The sequence below is a fragment of the Dromiciops gliroides genome, chromosome 3 (assembly GCF_019393635.1).
Source record: "Dromiciops gliroides isolate mDroGli1 chromosome 3, mDroGli1.pri, whole genome shotgun sequence".
Taxonomy (NCBI): Eukaryota; Metazoa; Chordata; class Mammalia; order Microbiotheria; family Microbiotheriidae; genus Dromiciops; species Dromiciops gliroides.
The window spans coordinates 669,286,286-669,306,034 of NC_057863.1; the positions used below are offsets into that span (position 1 = coordinate 669,286,286).

Here is a 19,749-nt window from a genome sequence, read left to right on the forward strand (position 1 = left end):
CCAGAGCTGGGACTGGGCTCCTGTCCCTGCTTCTTATCCCCTACTCCACCCCATCCTGGGAGGATGGAGCCTCACTTCATGCAAATATTGCTGCCAGCTATAGTTCTCTGACCCCAGTGTCGAGGGCCCCTGTTGGCAAATGGTGGGACAGCGTGTGCCTTGGCTGTGTGGTTACTCCACTGGGCATAGCCAGGAAGCAGCTGCTACTATGGTAGACATCAATGAACACACAGAGACACCTGCCAACTCTGGATATGGTTGCGTGGGCTCTGGGCTCTGACCACCCACCATGACTGTGGTAGTCCCACAGTGCCCCCTGCTGGAGCCAATGCCCAAAGCCACCTAATGTCATTGAGGACAGAAGGTAACTGCATTTCCCATTCACCTGCCCAGGGTCACACAGCTAGTAAATAAAGGTCAAATTTGCACTCAGGTCCACCCATCTTCAGGGCCAGAGTTCTCTCCACTGTGCCACCTAGCTGCCCCACAATGACCATGCTGGGTAAGAGGCCTTAGAGTTAGAAGGGACTTTTTGCTACCCTAATGAAGAACATAGGACATCGGGAATGCAGAGCATAACATCTGGAGCTGCTCCCAAAGCTATGGACAGGGTGCCAGCCACACTCCCATCATGAGCTGCCTGGACATTGAAGGAAAGTATCAGTAGTGACACTGTTCTCTGCTTTGTCATTTCTAGTTTACTAAAAATGATTTTATTTAATTTATACCTAATTTCCTTTCCAAACATTTCTACTTTGGGGAGAGAGGGAGAGACGTACGATCTAGAACTATCCACCACGCCCTCCAACAGGTCTTGAGGGAATTTTTTTTTTCAATTTTGAACAAGAAAAAGCTCAAAGTATGTAAATTACACTCTGGGAAGAGCTGACAAACCTAATCATTACTTCATCCCCTCCTGCACCAATGCTGAAGTAAACAATGACACTTTCTGCCCTCAAAAGAGATCAATTGCCCTTCTCGGTGGGGAAAGGTGGGTAAAAGCAGATACTTCATGTGGATGAGGAGGGAAGGGATCAGTTACCTTGTGTTAAAGTTTGGGTACAGCCTTCAGTACACTTTATCAAGGAAGGCCTTTATATTGCAGAATTATTACTCATGTTTCCAAGGCTCTTTTCCTGAGACTCTGGAAAGAATTGTAGAGAAAAGTATTTTTCTTAGCATTTAGTGTTTTACCCAAAAAAGGTTTTTAAGATCCTTTAACATATATAACGTATACACGAGTAAGGATAGAGTGGCCTTCTGGACTGCCGTTTGGCTAACTCGTTTGATTCAATTACTCACCTAAGGAGGAAAAGGCCATCTGTGCCTCAGTGGTCTGATGACCTGGGGAGGGGCGGGGGAGCTTTCCTTGTTTGTGGTCGTCACTGTCCTTTGAGAAGATTCACTTGAGTCTGTATCATTTGTACTTGATCCGATTTACAACCAAGTGATTTTGTCCTGTAACTAAGTCATGGTTTCTTGTCACTCAGCAGAATTCAGAACCTCAGCTGGCCTGGAATGAGTTAAGTTTAGAAAACTAGTTCTCTGGTAAATCACTATTCTATTCTTGCCTCAAAAGAGATTGCTGTCCTTGAGGAATGGGGTGGACACCAGGGAGTCTGGTCCTTGTGCCACCAAGTATCTGTAAAGCACCAAGCTATCCTCTGAGGACGGCTGGGCCACAATCTCTGATCTTGCAGGTGGGCTCAAACAAGGAACATTTTTAGTCACAGGAGGGAAGAAGTTAATTGTTGCTAACTCCTCATTCCCAGCTTCTAACCAATCACGTTAATGCCTCAGCTATGTAACCAGTCATGTCGTCCTTAACCCCATGATATCACCCACCCTATAATCAATTGGATTATCTCCTCAGCTACCCTGTTCTGCTCTTTGTTCTATGCTTATGAAAAGGAAATCACATCTTCATTTTGTGCTCTGTGGCTAAACAAGGCAGCCATTGACCCATTCTATTGGCAGATAGAGCCCCTGTAAATCAAATGTTATCTTGCTTGGAGAAGTTGTGCCTCAGGCTTTATTTAACGAATTTCACTCATGACAGTTTCTGTGCATCACATCAATCTCTGGCATTAGTCTTCTGCATTACACTGTATAATGCTTAGAAACCAAACACACCTAAGGATTGGGCAGTGATGACTGTCTCATGTCTTTGATGCCTCTTGCTGCTCAGGACGTTTGAGGCATTCACTTAATCAGAACTAAAAAGTAAATTTCAAGGTGAAAATTCCAAAGAAGCAAGGTTAAAGTCTGAAATGTCTAGGCCTCCTTCCACACACACATAATTAGTCCCTTAACTCTCTTCTTCCACTGGCTCAAACCAAATTAAGTACCAAAAACATATACAGAAAGATGCTATCTGCATCCACAGAAAGAAATGATGTACAGAAGTATAAATAGGACAATTTTACATCTATAGCCATAGCCATATCATCTGTCTCTTTTTCTGTCTCTGTCTCTGTCTCTCTGTATATATATACATATATATATATATATATATATATACATATATATCTACACACACACCTATTTGTGTCTAATGGTAGCTATCTTTGGAGGGGCAGTAAGGGAAGGAAGGAAAAAAGGGGAAAAAAATCACATGATTATTTTTGTACATGTGAAAAGAATAGTCACTTGTCCATAGCAGATGTACAGTTTCATTTCTTGTTTTGTACATGTTATGAAACTTTGTTTTATCGAATAAATTAAAAATAAAATAAAATTTCAAAATACTAAATAATATTCCATTCTGGAATTTTCACCAGAATCAAAATAAAGATTAATACACTCTACTTTAAATACTTGATTAAACAAAGGTATATATAATCATATAAAAATGCTCTAGACCACTATTGATCACAGAAATGCAAATTAAAACAACTCTGAGGTATCACCTCAGACCTACCAGAGGGGCAAATATAACAAAAACAGAAAATTTTGCATGTTAGAGGGGATGTGGGAAACCTGGGATGCTAATTGTTTGTGAAAAGATCCAACCATATTGGAAGGCAGTTTGGAACTATACCCATAGGGCTATAGAATTGCGCATAATCTTTGATCCAGGAATACTGCTGCTAGGTTTATATCCCAAAGACATCCCCCAAAAGAGAAAAAGACCTATTTGTACAAAAAGATTTGAAGCAGCCCTTTTTGTGATGGCTAAGAATTGGAAACCAAAGGAATGCCCATCATTGGGGAATGGCTAAACAAAGTGTGGTATATGGTCAAAACAAACCCAGCAACTATATAAACACAATTAAAAAAACATTTTTATAAAAATGAAGTTGTATTTGTAGGAAGGGCCAGTATGATCAAAATGCCAGTTTTACACACACTAATGTGTATATCCAATGCAATCTCCATAAAATTATCAAAAAATATTTTAGGGGCTGCTAGGGGACACAGTGGATAAAGCACCAGCCCTGGATTCAGGAGGATCTGAGTTCAGATCTGGCCTCAGACACTTGACACTTACTAGCTGTGTGACCCTGGGCAAGTCACTTAACCCCCACTGCCCCACCAAAAAAAATTATTTTAGTGAATAAAAAAAAATAATAAAATTCATTTGGAAAGACAAAAAGGCAAGAATATCTAAAGAAATAACAAAAATGTAAAGGAAGGAGGTTTAGCAGTACCAGATCTTCAACTGTATTAGAAGGCACTAATTATCTAAACTATTTGGTACTGGGTAAGAAATAGAAAGGTAGATCAATGGAATAGAGTAGACATACACTTTACAGCAGCAAAAACCTATAATAATCTTGTGTTTGTCAAGTGTAAAGACTTCAGATTTGGGGATAGGGATTCATGATTTGGTAAAAAAAATTTGGGGGAAAACTGAACAGCAATATGACAGAAACTGGGCATGGACCAATATCTCACATCTTTTAACAAGATAATGTCAAAATGGATACATGACCCAGATATAAAGAAATTTTACAGGAAAATTAGAAGAACATAAAACATACTACTTTTCAGACTTATGGATAGGTGAACAATTTATGAATAAAAAAGAGATAGAGAGCAAAGTTAGTTGTAGAATAGATCATTTTGATTACATTAAATTTAAAAGTTTCTGTACAAATAAAACAAATGAAGCCAAGATCAAAAGGAAAGCAGAAAATGGGGGGAAGGGAGAGTGTATAACCACTTTATCAGATAAAGGTCTTATATCTAAAATATAGTAAGAACTGTATGAAATCTCTAAGAATGTGAAGCATTTCCCAATTGATAAAGGGTCAAAGGATATGAACAGGCAGTTTTCCAATGAAGAAAACAAAACCATTTCCAATCACATAAAACACTCTACATCATTGTTGCTTAAAGAAATACAGATCAAAACAACGTTGAGGTATCATTTTTCCCCTACCACACTAACTAAAATGTTGACAAATGTTGAGAATGTGGAAAGACTGGGATATTCTTTGTTGGTGGAATTGTGAATTGATCTAACCATTTTGGAGAGCAACCTGGAATTATGCTCAAGGTGTTATCAATCTACCTATACCCTTTGACCCAGCAATACTGCTAGTTGGTCTATTTCCATAAATGATTAGGGAGAAAGGAGAAGAACCGTTATGTTCTGAAATGCTTATAGCAGCTCTCTTTGTGATAGAAAAGAATTGGAAATTGCAGGGATGCCCATCAATGGGGAGTGGCTGAACAAGTCATGGTATAAGATTGTGATGAAATGCTACTATGCTTTGAAAAATACCAAGCTCAGTGATTTTAGAAAAACATGGAAAGGCTTACACAAAATAATGAAGAGTAAAATCAGCAGAACCAAGAGAGCATTGTATACAATAACATCATTACTGTTTGAAGAGTGACTTTGAGTGAAAGTTATTTTATCTATTATAAATTCCCAAATTATCTAAAAAAAACAAAGATGCCATCTGTATTTAGAGAAAGAACTGATGAATAGAAGTATGTATAGAATAATTTAACATACATTTATATACATACATATTTGTGTCTAATAGTAGCCATCTCTGCAGGGTTGATGTAGGAGGTGAAAAAAAGGTTAATAGAAAAACCTAACACCCAAGTTTTACTTCAGATATTAGCTCTAAAAAGGGAGTTAGACCCCAGTTAATGGATAACTTATAAGTCAGCATATCAGGTTTCCTGCCCACAGTGATTAGTACCCATAAAAACGGGTCAGGTCAAATAACAATAAAGGAAATGACAAGGCCATAGAAATTCTAAAGAAAGATGGTTATATTTTGAAACTAGCCATGGGAATCAGAAAGAGACATGTGCAGAAAAGGCCAAATTTGTCCCCAGATTCACCTTATGATGGGTAAACTCCCAAAACACACCTCCACTGAAAAAGTACCCACTTCAGGGGTTGGCTTAGGACCCCAGGAACTCCAAATTAGGAGAAGCCCTCCCTTGTAACACCCCTAGGTGGAGAATATTATAATGAGTAGGACAGGCCCTCCCCTGTACCTCCCAAAGGTGGAGATTGTTATAATGAGACTGATATTCCACGTATCCATTTGTAGGCTTCCATGAGTCACAGACGACCATGGATCAGCGCCTTGAAGAGCCACAGGCCACAGTGTGTCTGTGCAGTTGGATACGGGAGCCGCAGCTCTCGAGTGACTTATAACTGATCACTGCCGCATCCCCTGTTGTATCTACCCCATGAGGAGGAGCCGGAGTGTCCTCTCCAGGGTGCTGGCCTGGCCAGATCAATATGGAAAATAAGCTGTTGCCCATGCAGCAGGTTTTCTGTCTCCGCGACATGGGTGGATCCAAAGGAGAGGCAGAGCCAATAGAGTTTGGCACCAGTGCTGCCGCAGGAGTTGCCAGAGGGATGTGATGTCCAACATCCGACTGCCTAAGGGACTCAACTCCTGATTTTTCCTAGGGGTTAACTCCTGAAGCCTTTCCCATATCTAGGTACAGCCGCAAGGCAGCAGAGGTTTCAAATCAGGCTTTCCTTCCCCTAGGTGGCTTGCCTGCCAAGGCTGACGAGCCCCACCTGCCCGAAGTGACTGGTTTTAAGGTGCTAGTGACTCGCCTTCGCCCCTTCTCCTCTTAGTGGAAACAGTTCCACCACGGGAAGGTCAGGAGTTGGGCTTCAGTTGTCAGAGGCTGTTTGAGACGCACGCTGCTGGAGCATTTTAGAGAGAGTGGGAGCTTATCCCCACTCCCACCCCGGCATGACAAACGTATCCATACTATAAATAGAACTGTCTTTCCTTTCCTTATTCCAGAGATACCTTTCCAATATTCTGGTTCTCTCCCTGTGGTCACTCACAGTATTGCAATAAAACTTGGGAAACTGAGTCAATGAGTCTTGTCATTCTTTTGGGACAATCAATCAGACTCCAAATTCTATCCCACATCAGGGTGAGAGAAGGAAAGAAAAGAAGGAAAAAAATTTACATGATAATTTTTTGTACATGTGAAAAGAATACAGAGTAAATGTGCAGTTTGATTTGCAATCATCTTTTTATTAAGCCACATAATGTAAGTGCTTGTTTCATTCCATAAGGTAAAAATAAAATAAATATTCAAAAAATTAAATAATGTTCCATTCTGGAGTTTTCACCTGAATCAAAATCAAGCTTACAAGCTTCCTCTTCTTTAAAAACTTGATTCCTCTCAGGTAGAAAGTGTCTATAAACTGTGCCCTTCTCTGGGAACTAGGATATGTTTGAAGGCTCATCCCCTCTTTAATTGCTAGTGCATTGATCCTCTAGCCCTCAGAGATCTGGTGATGACACTAGACAAACTCTATTGCTGTGCCTGAGATGAGAATGGAGACTTCAGAATGTATTGGTCTGGAAGGTTTCAGAAAATTTCTATAAGTGTAAGAGTTACTGTCCCCACCATATTAGGTCCTATCTCTGATACCATAGCAGACAGTAATTAATAATCAGCCTCATCCTTGGGCTGGGCCCCCTTGATGGTGAGGGCAGCTTTGTCCCCAAGCAGGGACCCTGAGAATCAACCAGGGACACCTGATATAAGATTGCTGGTATCATAGATGAGCTGCCTGGGAGTCTGGCCAGATTTCTGCTGGAACCAGTAAGGAGAGTGCCCAGAGGTGACCACCCCTGTGCTGGAGCTGCAGATCAGGGTGACTGTTCCTCCTGGGATCACAGTCAGAGATGGCTCCGAAGTCACCACAGCCTGAGAACTGACCCCTGAAACCAACAGGACAGACACAAATGTCAGGAACAGAGACAGAAGCAACTCTGCAAAATGCCCCAGCTTCATGCCCAGCTCACCCCTTTGTCTCCCTCAAGAGCGCAAGGAGTCTGTCCCCAACCTTGGCAGAGGGTGAGCAGGATGAAGAGAGGAATCAAGGCCATGGTGTGGATCCTCTGCCTCCTGGGGCCCCAGACCTTGGGGTGGACTCCCACCCATTCCTCTTATCCCCCTACCCCACTGCACCCTGGGAGGCTGGAGCATCCCTTCATGCAAATATCTCTCAACATTGCACTGATTGGGACCCGGAGTTGGGGCCCCTGCTGGCTCTAGTGTTAATAATGAGGTAGGTGGGGCAGCAGTGAACTGGCCCTGGGGATACCCCACTGGTGCCAGCCAGGAAACTGCTGCAGGGGCAGCAAGTATTCAGGACCAAGCAATGCCAACTCTGCCTGTGGTTTGAGGAATTTTCTGCTGTGATCATGCCCTGCCATAATGCCCCCAGAGTTGTCCCACAGTGCCTCCTGCTGGTGCCAAGCCCCCAAGCCACTTATTCTCTATGAGAAGCCACCAAGGACAGATGACTTAGAGCAGACCCCTGAATGTGCCAGTCATCCAGTACCATGGCCCCATCTCTTTGGACTTTGGCCTTGGGATCCCATCCCCCTTCTCTGTCCTTAAGGGCAGCCCAGCCAGCCCCTGGCCAGAGTCACCAACTGCATCCCTTCAGAGGATCTTGGCAGAAAGAACAGTAGTAACAACTAGCCATGATATCCCACTTTAAGGTTGGCAAAGTATTCCATGTCTATGATCTCAGGCGATCCTTACAATGGCCCTGGAAGTTAGGGGTCATTAAAGGTTCAGGGACTTTGGTTCTGCCCTAATCGGGACTGAGGGAAAGCTGGTCTGCAGATCCCACATGAGCAATGCTGACAGAGCAGTGCAAAGGACACCAGCCAGTCCCACATCACGAGCTACCAGAGTGGGTTAAAGAACAAACCACAATCATCCTGACTTTTTTCCTGCCACTAGACTTTGAAGACTCTGGAAGAGACAGTGAGTGAAGCATAAATCCAATGCACAAGCAAGTCAAGATACCACCTCATGATGTCATTGGTTATCTTCAAAAATGAATGACAAGGGGGCAGCTTGGTGGCACAGTAGATAAAGCATGGGCCCTGGATTCAGGAGGGCCTGAGTTCAAATCCAGCCTCAGACACTTGGCACTTACTATCTGTGTGACTCTGGGCAAGTCACTTAACCCTCATTGTCCTACCAGGAAAAAAGTGAATGACAAACAACAACTCTGAGGGAAACCCCGATGTCCATCAGCTGGTAAGTCTGCTAAACTCTTAAATCTGTGGAGGACACCAGGATTCCTAGAATTGTTTTGCCTTGTTATTACCATGCTTACCAACTTAAAACCACAAAATTACCACACAGATGTGCCCCAGAGCAACACCTAAGGAGACCCACTCCTATTACTGATATGACAAATAATAGCAGGAAAGAGGACCTCACAAGGAAAGAATGTAGAAAGATCCCATGTCAAGCTCAGAAGCTGGGAATCCACAGACATAAGATAACCTCTGCAGCTGGAAACAGGCATGGCCTGAGAAGGTTTTTGTCTCAGTTCCCCATCTGAGTCTCTCAGTGTGCCTAGGACCACTGTACCACAAGGCACAATAATAGTCAGCCTCGTCCTCAGGCTGGGCCCCCTTGATGGTGAGGGCAGCTTTGTCCCCGAGCAGGGACCCTGAGAACCGGGCAGGGACACCTGATACAAGATTATTGGTATTATAGATGAGTTGCCTGGGAGGCTGCCCAGATTTCTGCTGGAACCAGTAGGGATAGTGCCCAGAGGTGACTGCCCCTGTGCTGGAGCTGCAGGTCAGGGTGACTGTTCCTCCTGGGATCACAGTCAGAGATGGCTCCTGAGTCACCACAGCCTGAGAACTGACCCCTGAAACCAACAGGACAGACACAAATGTCAGTAATGGGGAGAGGGGCATCGCTGCCAAGGCTCCTTATTTCATGCCCAGCTCTCCCCTCCACATCCCATGAGCACAGGGATTCCCTCCTCCCAACCTTGGCAGACTGTGAGCACCCAGAGGAGGAAAGGAGTCGGGTCCATGGTGTAGATCCTCTGCTCCCTGAGGCCCCAGAGCTGGGACTGGGCTCCTGTCCCTGCTTCTTATCCCCTACTCCACCCCATCCTGGGAGGATGGAGCCTCCCTTCATGCAAATATTGCTCCCCACTACAGCTCTCTGACCCCAGTGTCGAGGGCCCCTGTTGGCAAATGGTGGGACAGCGTGTGGCTTGGCTGTGTGGTTACTCCACTGGGCATAGCCAGGAAGCAGCTGCTACTATGGTAGACGTCAATGAACACACAGAGACACCTGCCAACTCTGGATGTGGTTGTGTGGGGTCTGGGCTGTGACCACTCCCCATGACTCACACATGGTCGTCCCACAGTGCCCCCTGCTGGAGCCAATGCCCAAAGCCACCTAATGTCATTGAGGACACACCAAGGATAGGTAGAGCCTCCAGAAGGTAACTGCATTTCCCATTCATCTGCCCATAGGCCATCATCCCCTTAAGCTGGGTCCTCACCTCTACACAGTAACTAAGAACAACAACACTCAGTCCTTGGTCTGGAGTCACAATGAAGTCATTGCTCCAGTGTCCCCTATGACGAATATAAAAACATGGTCTCCTAGAGCCGGAAGGTGTTTAGGGGCTGCCACAATGGAGATTGTGGGAGAGTTGCTCTTCAGTGGTTGCTTCCAGTCACTCTAAGAAGGCCCTGCCCCCTCTCACACACTGAGGCTTCCTGGAGGCAGCACAGAAAAGTATTGTGGAATACCCTTTGCAGTCACTTCCCCAACACCCACTCAGAATTTGTCCATTAGGACATTTCTTCTTCCAAGCAGAATAATACTTGGATCAAAGTAATATTAATAAAAGTTGTTTCTAGTAGGCTTGTTTCTAGATGCAGAGCATAGTATCATCATATTTTTTTCCTTCAATACCTGACCTTTTATTGAGCTTCTTCCCTCCCCTGGTGGATGAAGTTGCTTCTCTGCTACTCTTGGGCTGCTGATATAATGTTCTTTAAGCTAATAGCAGCCTCAAGGTTGGGATCTTCAGATCATTCCAAGTCCTCTCCCTTGGTTTAACAATGAGGCAGAGTGACACTGTTCCTGTAGTAAGAAGTGTCCTTCAAACCTGGGATATTCAAAGAAATTCAGGTCTCCCCCTCAGTAGCCTCCTGAGATTTCCCCTAGAACCATAGTTGGAAGTGGTAGACAACCTAAGCAAGCCTCTGAAGAACATGTCCTATTTCAACCTCTTGGTGGCCCTGCAGAGCAAAGCAGCCTTCCCCAGCTTTTCACAGAGCATAAAATCCTTTGCTCCAGTCAGTTTTCAGCATCAAAACTTCCCTCCACCAAGATCAGCTCCTCACATCAACTTCAGAAAATGTGGAGATATTTTATACTTCTTATAATCTATTAACCATCTAGTGAGGAGATGGGCTTTTAATTGACTGCTGGACTGTAATGAGGGTGCATTCAAAGGATCCTTAGCAGCGAAACCAAGGCCCCTTTCTTCTCTTGTCCCCTTGACTGTGTGGAAGTAAGACATACTCTAAGCCTGGGGATTGGGAAAGGCCCTCTGTACACAGAAGACAACATGGGACTTGTAAGTGCTAGCTTCTGCTCTTTTGCTCTGCATTTCTGCTACTTTTTGGTTAAGGAGCATTATGGCTAACAGCACCTTTTGAGAACCTCAAAACGTCCCAGAAGCTGGGGAGCCCAAGTAGGGATGTGGGAGTGTGCTAAGCATCAATCATTGAGTCAGGCAGAAAACCAAGGATTGGAGATATTCCCTTTTTTTTTTTAATTAATAAAGTATTTTATTTTTATCCCTGTTACATGTAAAGATAGTTCTCAACTTTTGTTTATACAAGCTTTCCAATTTCAGATTTTTCTCCCTCCCAAGATTCCCTTTTAAGGAGAGTGTGTGGGTCTCCTGAGTCTTCCTTCTCCAGCTAAAATGTATGTGTGTTTGTGAGCAGGATTGGGGAGGGGGTCTTTTCCCAGAGTGGTCTTGCTGGTTCTCTTGGGAAAAGTCCTTGAGGCCTAAGATGGAAACCCTGAAATGAGTGAGCAGTTCTAATTTCTGAATAGTTACATGGGCCCAGATGGAGAAATCTCTCCCAATTAGAATGGAAGCTTAGTTTGGGTTGTAAGGTCTTGTCCCAGTGCAAAAATGTAATGACTTTTTCAGAGATATTTCTTTTTAGGTTCTCCAGGAAAGATGGCATTCTGAATTTCAAAAGTATTCTAAATCATCCCATTGGGCTATACTCTCATTGACGTGAGATTTGGTAGTATTTCTGTTCAAATTTCTCATGCACCTGGCCAAATTCCCTAATGTTAAATGCTTGTCCACCCTCTGCCTTCCTCATACTGCACACCAGTACCCAGGAAGTTGTGTCCTAGTGAAGTAGGAATAGAATAAGTGTGAGGCTTTTTTATCTCCTACTCTGATTCCCCTCATGGCTGTTTCTCCTTCTATTTTCCCCTTTTAGACCTTTAAGTTCTAGAGAGCTCAAGGCATCTTGGGAGAAAGTTCTGGCTCAAGGAGAAAATTTTCATTTGTAGCTTATTGCCCTTTTGTAGAGAGAAAAGGGGTGGAAGATAGCTATGTTGTGGGATTAGAAACAGCACTATATGGCCACTGATCAAAATTTATTTTGCCTTTCAGGGTCTAATAAGACTCATTTTATCTGAAGTTTGTTGGAGAGAGAGAGGGAAAGAGGGAAAGAGATAGAGAGCTTGGCAGGGTTAAACCAAGATGGCAGAGGAAAGACATTAAACACACAGAGCTCCTGACACAATTACCCCCAAAACAGCAATAAAATAACCCCTGGATCAACAAAACTCACAAAAGACAGGCTAAGATTATTTTCCAGCCATAGACAGATTAAAGGGGGCCATGCTGAGCTGTGAGAAGAGTCCAACCCCACAATCTTGCCAACCCAAACCCCAGAGATGCTGAGCCAGAGGAACTTACCCCCTAGCCTCCAAATCAGCTGCAGCACCAGCGTCTTCTGGAACTAAGCTTATAGTCAGGTGAGAGGGCTGAACAGCAGGCCAGGGAGGGGGGAAAATACAGGGGTGTCTGCGGGACCCAAGGAGCAATTCAGCTATCCAACCTCACCAGGGAACCAGGAAGAAATATTGAGCTTCAGGAAGTCCAGGTTGGGGAGGGGCACAGGCTCATTGGAAGCTAAGAACTACCACAGCACACAAGGTTCTGCTGGCTGGTTAATTAGTACACTGGCCTGAGGTTATCTTCGGGCCAGAGAACAGGCCAGGCAAGAGAAAAACCTTCCCTTCCTCAAACAAAAACATCTTGGACCTTCTGAAGCTTGGGACAGTGTAGCTTGGAAGTAGGGCCCCACTGTAAGAGGGAGTTAAAAGTCAAGAAAAAGATGACAAGAGTAGCAAGCAAAGAAAGTTGAGAACTATAGAAAGTTTCTTTATCAATAAGGAAGATTGAGGTGCACCCCCAGAAGAGGATAACAACATCAGGGCCCCTATATCCAAAGCTTCTAAGAAAAATATGAAATGGTCTCAGGCCATGGAAGCTCTCAAAAGGGACTTTGAAGAGAAAATAGTAGCGATAGAAGGAAGATTTAGAGAGGTGGAAGAAAGAATGGAAAGAGAAATGAGAGAAATACAGGAGAGTCATGAAAAAAAGTCAACAGCTTGAAAAGCCAAATGGAAAAAGAGAAGAAAATAATTGCCTAAGAATTAGGATTGAACAAATGGAAGCTTGTGACTTTATGAGAACCCAAGACATAGTAAATCAAATCCAAATGAATAAAAAAATAGAGAGCAATATGAAATATCTTCTTGGAAAAACAACTGACCTGGAAAATAGATCCAGGAGAGATAATTTGAAAATCACTGGACTACCTGAAAACCATGACCAAAATAAGAACCTAGACATCATCTTCCAAGAGACTGTCAGTGGAAATTGCCCTGATATTCTAGAAGCAGAAGGCAAAATAGAAATTGAAAAAATCCACCAATCACCTCCTGAATGAGATCCCAAAAGGAAAACTTCCAGCAATATTATAGCCAAATTCCAAAGCTCCCAGGTCAAGGAAAAAATATTGCAGGCAGCTAGAAAAAAAAGGAATTCAAATACTGTGGAGCAACAATAAGGATAAAACAAGATCTGGCACTTTCTATATTAAAGGATTGTAGGGAATAGAATAGGATATTCCAGAGGGCAAAGGAACTGGGACAACAGTCAAGAATCACATATCCAGCAAAATTGATCATAATCTTTCAGAGGAAAAAATGAGACTTCAATGAAAAAGTGGACTTTCAGGCATTTGTGATGAAAAGACCTGAACTGAACAAAAAATTTTACTTTCAAATACAAGACCCTGGAGAAGTATAAAAAGGTAAACAGGAAAAAGAAATCATGAGAGATATTAAAAGATTTAGCTCTTTACATTTCTACATAGGAAGATAATACTTCAAACTCATAAGAACTTTCTCAGAATTAGGGTAGCTGAAAGGAATACACTTAGACAGAGGACTGAACTGAATATGAAGGGATGATATCTGTAAAGCATTTATTTTTTGTTTATCCTTGTTCATTATGGGGCAAGCAGGGTGGGGTGTCTTATGTCTGGGGCCAGATTTGGGCTCGTGGCCTCCTGGGTCCAGTGCTGGTGCTTTGTCCACTGTGACACCTGGCTAACCCATGATGACATCGTTAAAATAGAATTGAGAGGAAGGAGGAATGCACTGGGGGAGGGGGAAGGGGAAAGGTGGACTGGGGAGAGAGGTAGCTCACATGAAGGAAATAAGAAAAAAGCTTATGGAGGGGAGGGATATAGGGGGAAGGAGTGGGGGGTGAGTGAACCTTACTATCATCAGAATTGGCTCAAAGAGGGAATAGCATACATACTCAAGTGCGTATAGTAACATATTTTTGCCCTGAGGATAAGTGGGAGGGGAAGGAGATAAGGGGGAGGGGGAGAAGAGGGGAAGGAGAGAAGTGCAGATTGCGGGAGGGAGCAGTAAAAAGCAAAACACTTTCAAGGAAAGTGAAGATGTTCTGCATAACTTGCACATGTATGACATATTAAATTGCTTGATTTCATAGGGAAAGTTGAGGAGGGAGGGAGGAAGAAAAATTTAGAACTCAGAATTAGCTCAAAGACCTTAATCTCATCAAAGTGGGCTCAAGGAGGGAATAACATACACATCCAATTGGGAGGAGTAACCTATTATTTTTTTTTGGTGAGGCAATTGGGGTTAAGTGACTTGCCTAGGGTCACACAGCTAGTAAGTGTCAAGGGTTTGAGGCCGGATTTGAACTCAGGTCCTACTGAATCTAGAGCCAGTGCTCTATCCACTGCACCACCTAGCTGCCCCAAGAGTAAACTCTTTAACCCTACATGAAAGTAGATGGGGAAGAGGATAAGGAGGGAGGGGTGAAAGAAGGGAGGGCAGAGCAGGAGAAGGGGCAGTCAGAAGTAAAACACTTCTGAGGAGGAGTAGGGTAAAAGAAGATAGAAAATAGAAGGGAATAGGATGGAGGGAAATAGTTATGCTGATTGACTATAATGGCAAAATGTATGATACCTACTTTGCTGGGCTACTGTGAAGTAAATTCTTTGTCAAGTTTAAGGTACTATACAAAAGTTATGATGAAAAGGATGCTATCAGAAAAACCTGGAAAGACCCACAGGAACTGAAGCAGAGTGAAATGTACTGTGTACAAAATAACAGCAATAGTGTAAGATGATCTGCTGGGAAGCATGTGGTTATTTTCAGGAAGGCAATGATCCAATATAACTCTGAAGAACTTAGGAAAATTGCAATCCATCTACAGAGAAAGAACTGGTGGTATCTGAAAACAGATTGAAACACACTTTTTGAAAATTCCTTAATCTGAAGTTTTGTTTTTATCTGTTTTCTTTCACAACCTAGCTAATGTGGAGATGTTTTCCATGACTACTCATATATAACTTATATTGAATTGCTTGAGTTCTTGGGGGTGGGGGTGGGAAGGGAGGAAGAGAAGTTGAAACACAAAGTTTTTAAAAATTGATCTCAAAATTTGTTTTTACATATAATTTGGAAAATAAAATTCTAAACAGACAAAATAAAGAAATAAAAAATATGAAAAAATAAAAAATATTTCCTCTTTCAAAAGGAAAAAAGATAGAAAGACAGAAACAGATAGAGGCAGAGGCAGAGAGAGACAGGCAAACACAGAGACACAGAGAAAGAGAGACAGACACAGAGAGAGAGCATTTATTAAGTGCCTGACACTCTACCAAGTACTGGAGGCCCAAGGACAAGCAAGCAAGGATGTCCTGAACCTCAAGGGCCTTATTTTCATAGGATCATACAATTAGAGCTAAAAGGGAAATAAGTCCCTTCGTTGACAGATGAGAAATTGGACAGTGATTAAGGGACTTGCCCAGCATCACACCTCATTAAATATACAGAGACACTTAACTCACTTCTTTCTGAATCCAATTCTTGTTTCCTAACCACTGCCCCAGTGGTGTCAAGCATAAATAGAAAGGGATCCCTGCAGGTCTCTTATTGTCTTAGAAAAACACAGATTAACATTTTCTATATTGTACTGTATTTTTATTCCTTTTGTTAGCTATTTGCCACTTATATTTTCATCTAATTCAGGACTCTGGGTGTTTGATAGCTTTACACTTACATAACCTTAGTGCCTACAGTTGGTGAACAGTAGAGCCAGGATTATACCTAGTATAGCATGAATAAGGATGAGCCTGCAAATTCATGTAAATGGGGCATCAGGTCCACAAGTAGGAAGGGACTCAGAGTTGCCATAGTCTGGGAAGATGGGAAAGTTCACCAACAGAATAGATTACAAACATTATACATTATAATCAAGTGGAATTTATACCAAGAATACAAGGATGGTTTAACACAAGGAAAACTATATACATAATTGATTACAGCAATAATAAAAGTATATAAAAGCATATGATTATGTCAATAGATGCAAAAAAGGCTTTTTGGTAAAGTTCAACGTTCATTTCTGTTAAAAAAACAATTGAAAGTGTTGACATAAATGAATTTCACTGAAATTCATAAAAATCATTTATCTAAAACTGTCAGCAAGCATTATTTGTAATGGGGATAAACTAGAAGGCTACTCAATAAGGTCAGGTGTGAAACAAGGATGCCAACTGTCACTGTAATTATTCAATATTCCATTGGAAATTCCAGCAATAGCAATAAGAAAGGGAAAAGAAATGGAAGGAATCAGAACAGGGAATGAAGTAATATAACTATCTCTTTTTGCAGACAATAAGATGATATATTTGGAAAATCCCAAGGATTTGACTAAAAAGTTAGCTGAAACAATTAACGATTTCAGTAAAGTCGCAGGATAAAAAAAATTCACATAAATCATCAGCATTCCTACATGTCACAAAGAAAACTATGCAAAAAAAAGATAGTAAAAATACCCAATTTTAAATAACTGTAGACAGTATAAAATACCTGGAAATATGCCTTCTAAAACAAACAGAGGAACTAGATAAACACAATTATAAAACACCTTTTCATACGAATGAAGTTGTATTTGTAGGAAGGGCCAGTATGATAAAAATGACAAGTTTACCCAAACTAATGTATATATGCAATGCAATCTCCATAAAATTATGAAAGAAATTATTTGGGTGAATAAGAAAAAACAATAAAATTCATTTGGAAAAACAAAAAGGCAAGAATATCAAAAGAAATAACAAAAAAGTAAAGGAAGGAGGTTTAGCAGTACCAGATCTTCAACTATATTAGAAGGCACTAATTATCTAAACCATCTGGTACTGGGTAAGAAATAGAAGGGTAGATCAATGGAGTAGAGTAGACATACCATGGCTCACCTCTTTGCACTGTGGCCTCGGGATCCCCTTCTCTGTCCTTAAGGGCAGCCCAGCCAGCCCCTGGCCAGAGTCACCAACTGCATCCCTTCAGAGGATCTTGGCAGAAAGAGCAGCAGTAACAGCTAGCCATGATATCCCACTTTAAGGTTTGCAAATCATTCCATATCTATGATCTCAAGTGATTCTCACAATGACCCTGGAAGGTGGGGGTTATTAGAGTTGAAGGGAATTTGGTGTTGTCCTAATCAGGGGCGAGGGAAAGCTGGTCTGCAGGTCCCCACATGAGCAGTGCTGACAGAGCAGTGCAAAGGGCAACAGCCAGTCTCCCATCATGAGCTGCCTGTATATTTATGAAAAAATATCAATACCGATGCTGTCCTCTGCATTTTAGGCAGTAATTGCTGTCATTCTCCCTGTCCTGCTAATCTAACTTTTCAGGACAGTGAAGAGGAGCCAAGGTATATTTTTGGGAATCAGTTTCTAAAAATGTATGACTTCAATTCCACATGATCAATAGGAATTTTCACCTGACTCTACTGAGAGGACTCTCCATATATCCTCCAGTGCATCACCTTTTGGAACAAAGTATTTGCTATGTAAACACTTATTCCCTTTCTTTACCTTCTTGTTGGAGTCCCTTCAGCATTTCTTGATCCCAAAAGTATTCAGATGTATCTGTATTCCACAACACATTCATCCATTACCCAATTGATGGCCACACCTTCAGATTCCCATTCTTTGCCACCTCAAAAAATCCACTAAAAGAATTCTGGTAGATCCTTAGTTAGAGATTATTTGGTTTAGGACTAATCCCCCCCTTAATCTATTCCCACAAAAACTCCCCCTGTCCCTTGTCCCTCCCTTTTCTTCCTACTTTCCTGCTGAATAAAAGACATCTCTCTATTTAAGTCTATGTGTATGTATACATGTATGGCTATATGTACATATGCATGCATGTATGTGTATTCCAGATCCTTTTGACCAATTCAAATGAGAATGAGATTGAAATGTCAGTGACTCCCCCACACCCTTCTCTTTGTATAGACGTCTACTTGCACACCCTGACTATGTGACATGATGTGGAAGACTTGATTGCTTATCTTCTGAAGACCCCAGACCTAGACTGCTCTGGCTAAAGGAACTTTAAAGGACTTCAGCAGGTCAAGAGGAATGAAAAAAGACTCAGTCCCTTCTTAGCTGGGTGACCCTGGGCAAGTCATTTATTTTCTCTTTGACTCAGTTTCCTCTCCCTCCCAAGACCGTTGTCAGCATTAAATGAAATCTGTGTAAAGTCAGTTTAGCACAATGGCTATAGAAGGCATGTCAGCCCTCACTCAATAACTGATTGTTCCCTGACTTCAGGGGGGTTGTTGGTGAAAGTACTCAGTGTACTTTACTGATGCAATCCTCATGTGGACAAGTTTGGGGAGCCTGCTTCTGGGAAGGTGTGGTGACATGCTGAAAGGGCCCTGCTCTCTGGTTCCCAGGATGCACAAACATTCCATAACGAGTTCTGGCCCAATAGCCACACACTAAAGAGATGGACTGTTGATTGCAAGTCCCTAGTCAGCCTAAAAATGTGACCAGCCACCAATGCAGTCTGCATGCCTGATGCCAGAATCAATTGACAGTCAACAGGCATCTCTTAAGCACCCACTATGTGCAGGCTCTGCGGTAGGGGCAGGGAATGCAAGAAGAAAGCATGAAACATTCCCCATACACAAGGAGCTTACAGAACCACCAAAGCCTGAGAGGTTGCAAGTGCAGCCTTTTCCAAGGTAAAGTCTCCTTCTCATGGGACACAGTCTGAAATCTCTGCTCTCTGCTCCCCAGCATCCCATAAAACTATCCATTGCCACACTTCCCTCTCTCCTTGGTGTCTCAGCATAGGGATACCATAAGGCATTAACAGTGGAGACCCAAGGTTCTTAAAGTTGTGCCACACAGGTGCAAACCCTTCTTCTGCCCAGTGAAAGAGTTTGCTGAAAAATGAAGTTCAAGGTATGATGAGCATTCAAAGATGTCCAAGAATAGCTTCTGTTTCCTAGGTCAGTGCTACTTCCTTCCCCCGACCCTGATGAGCCTGATGTTCTTGGAGGGATGTCTACTCCAATCATGTAAAGACTTTCCCTGATGCAATGGGCAGATGAGAACAGTTTGTTCCAATGTCTATGAAGGTGACTGAAGCAGGTGCTGTGAGATACTTAGAGCCTGGTCAGACATCACCAGTCATCCTGACTTTTATCCTGCCACTGGACTTTGAAGACTCTGGAAGAGACAGTGAGTGAGGCTGACGATTTTGTACAACTCTACCTCACTTAAATCCAATGCATAAGCACGTCATGATGTCATTGGTTCTCTTCAAAAATGAAGGACAAACAAGAACTCTGAGGGAAAACCCCAAGGTCTGTCAGCTGTTAAGGCTTCTAACCTCTTAAAATTATGGAGGACACCAGGATTCCTAGAACTGTTTTCCCTTGTTATTACCATGCTTACCAACTGAAAACTACACAATTACTCAAGACTTTTGCCCCAGAGAGACAGCTATGGAGACCCACTCCTATTACTGACGCTGCAAATAATAGCAGGAAAGAGGATC

The 19,749-nt window shown here is 42.5% G+C and overlaps 1 pseudogene and 1 gene segment (V, D, J or C); both read right to left on the reverse strand.

The window, feature by feature from the left end:
- Nucleotides 1-3,524: 3,524 nt before the first annotated feature.
- Nucleotides 3,525-7,343, reverse strand: LOC122746876 (annotated as a pseudogene).
- A 1,353-nt stretch (nt 7,344-8,696) lies between these two features.
- LOC122748485 lies at nt 8,697-9,337 on the reverse strand. The segment is given in 2 exon segments: nt 8,697-9,142; nt 9,268-9,337. Coding segments are annotated over 2 exon segments (492 nt in total).
- Nucleotides 9,338-19,749: the final 10,412 nt, after the last annotated feature.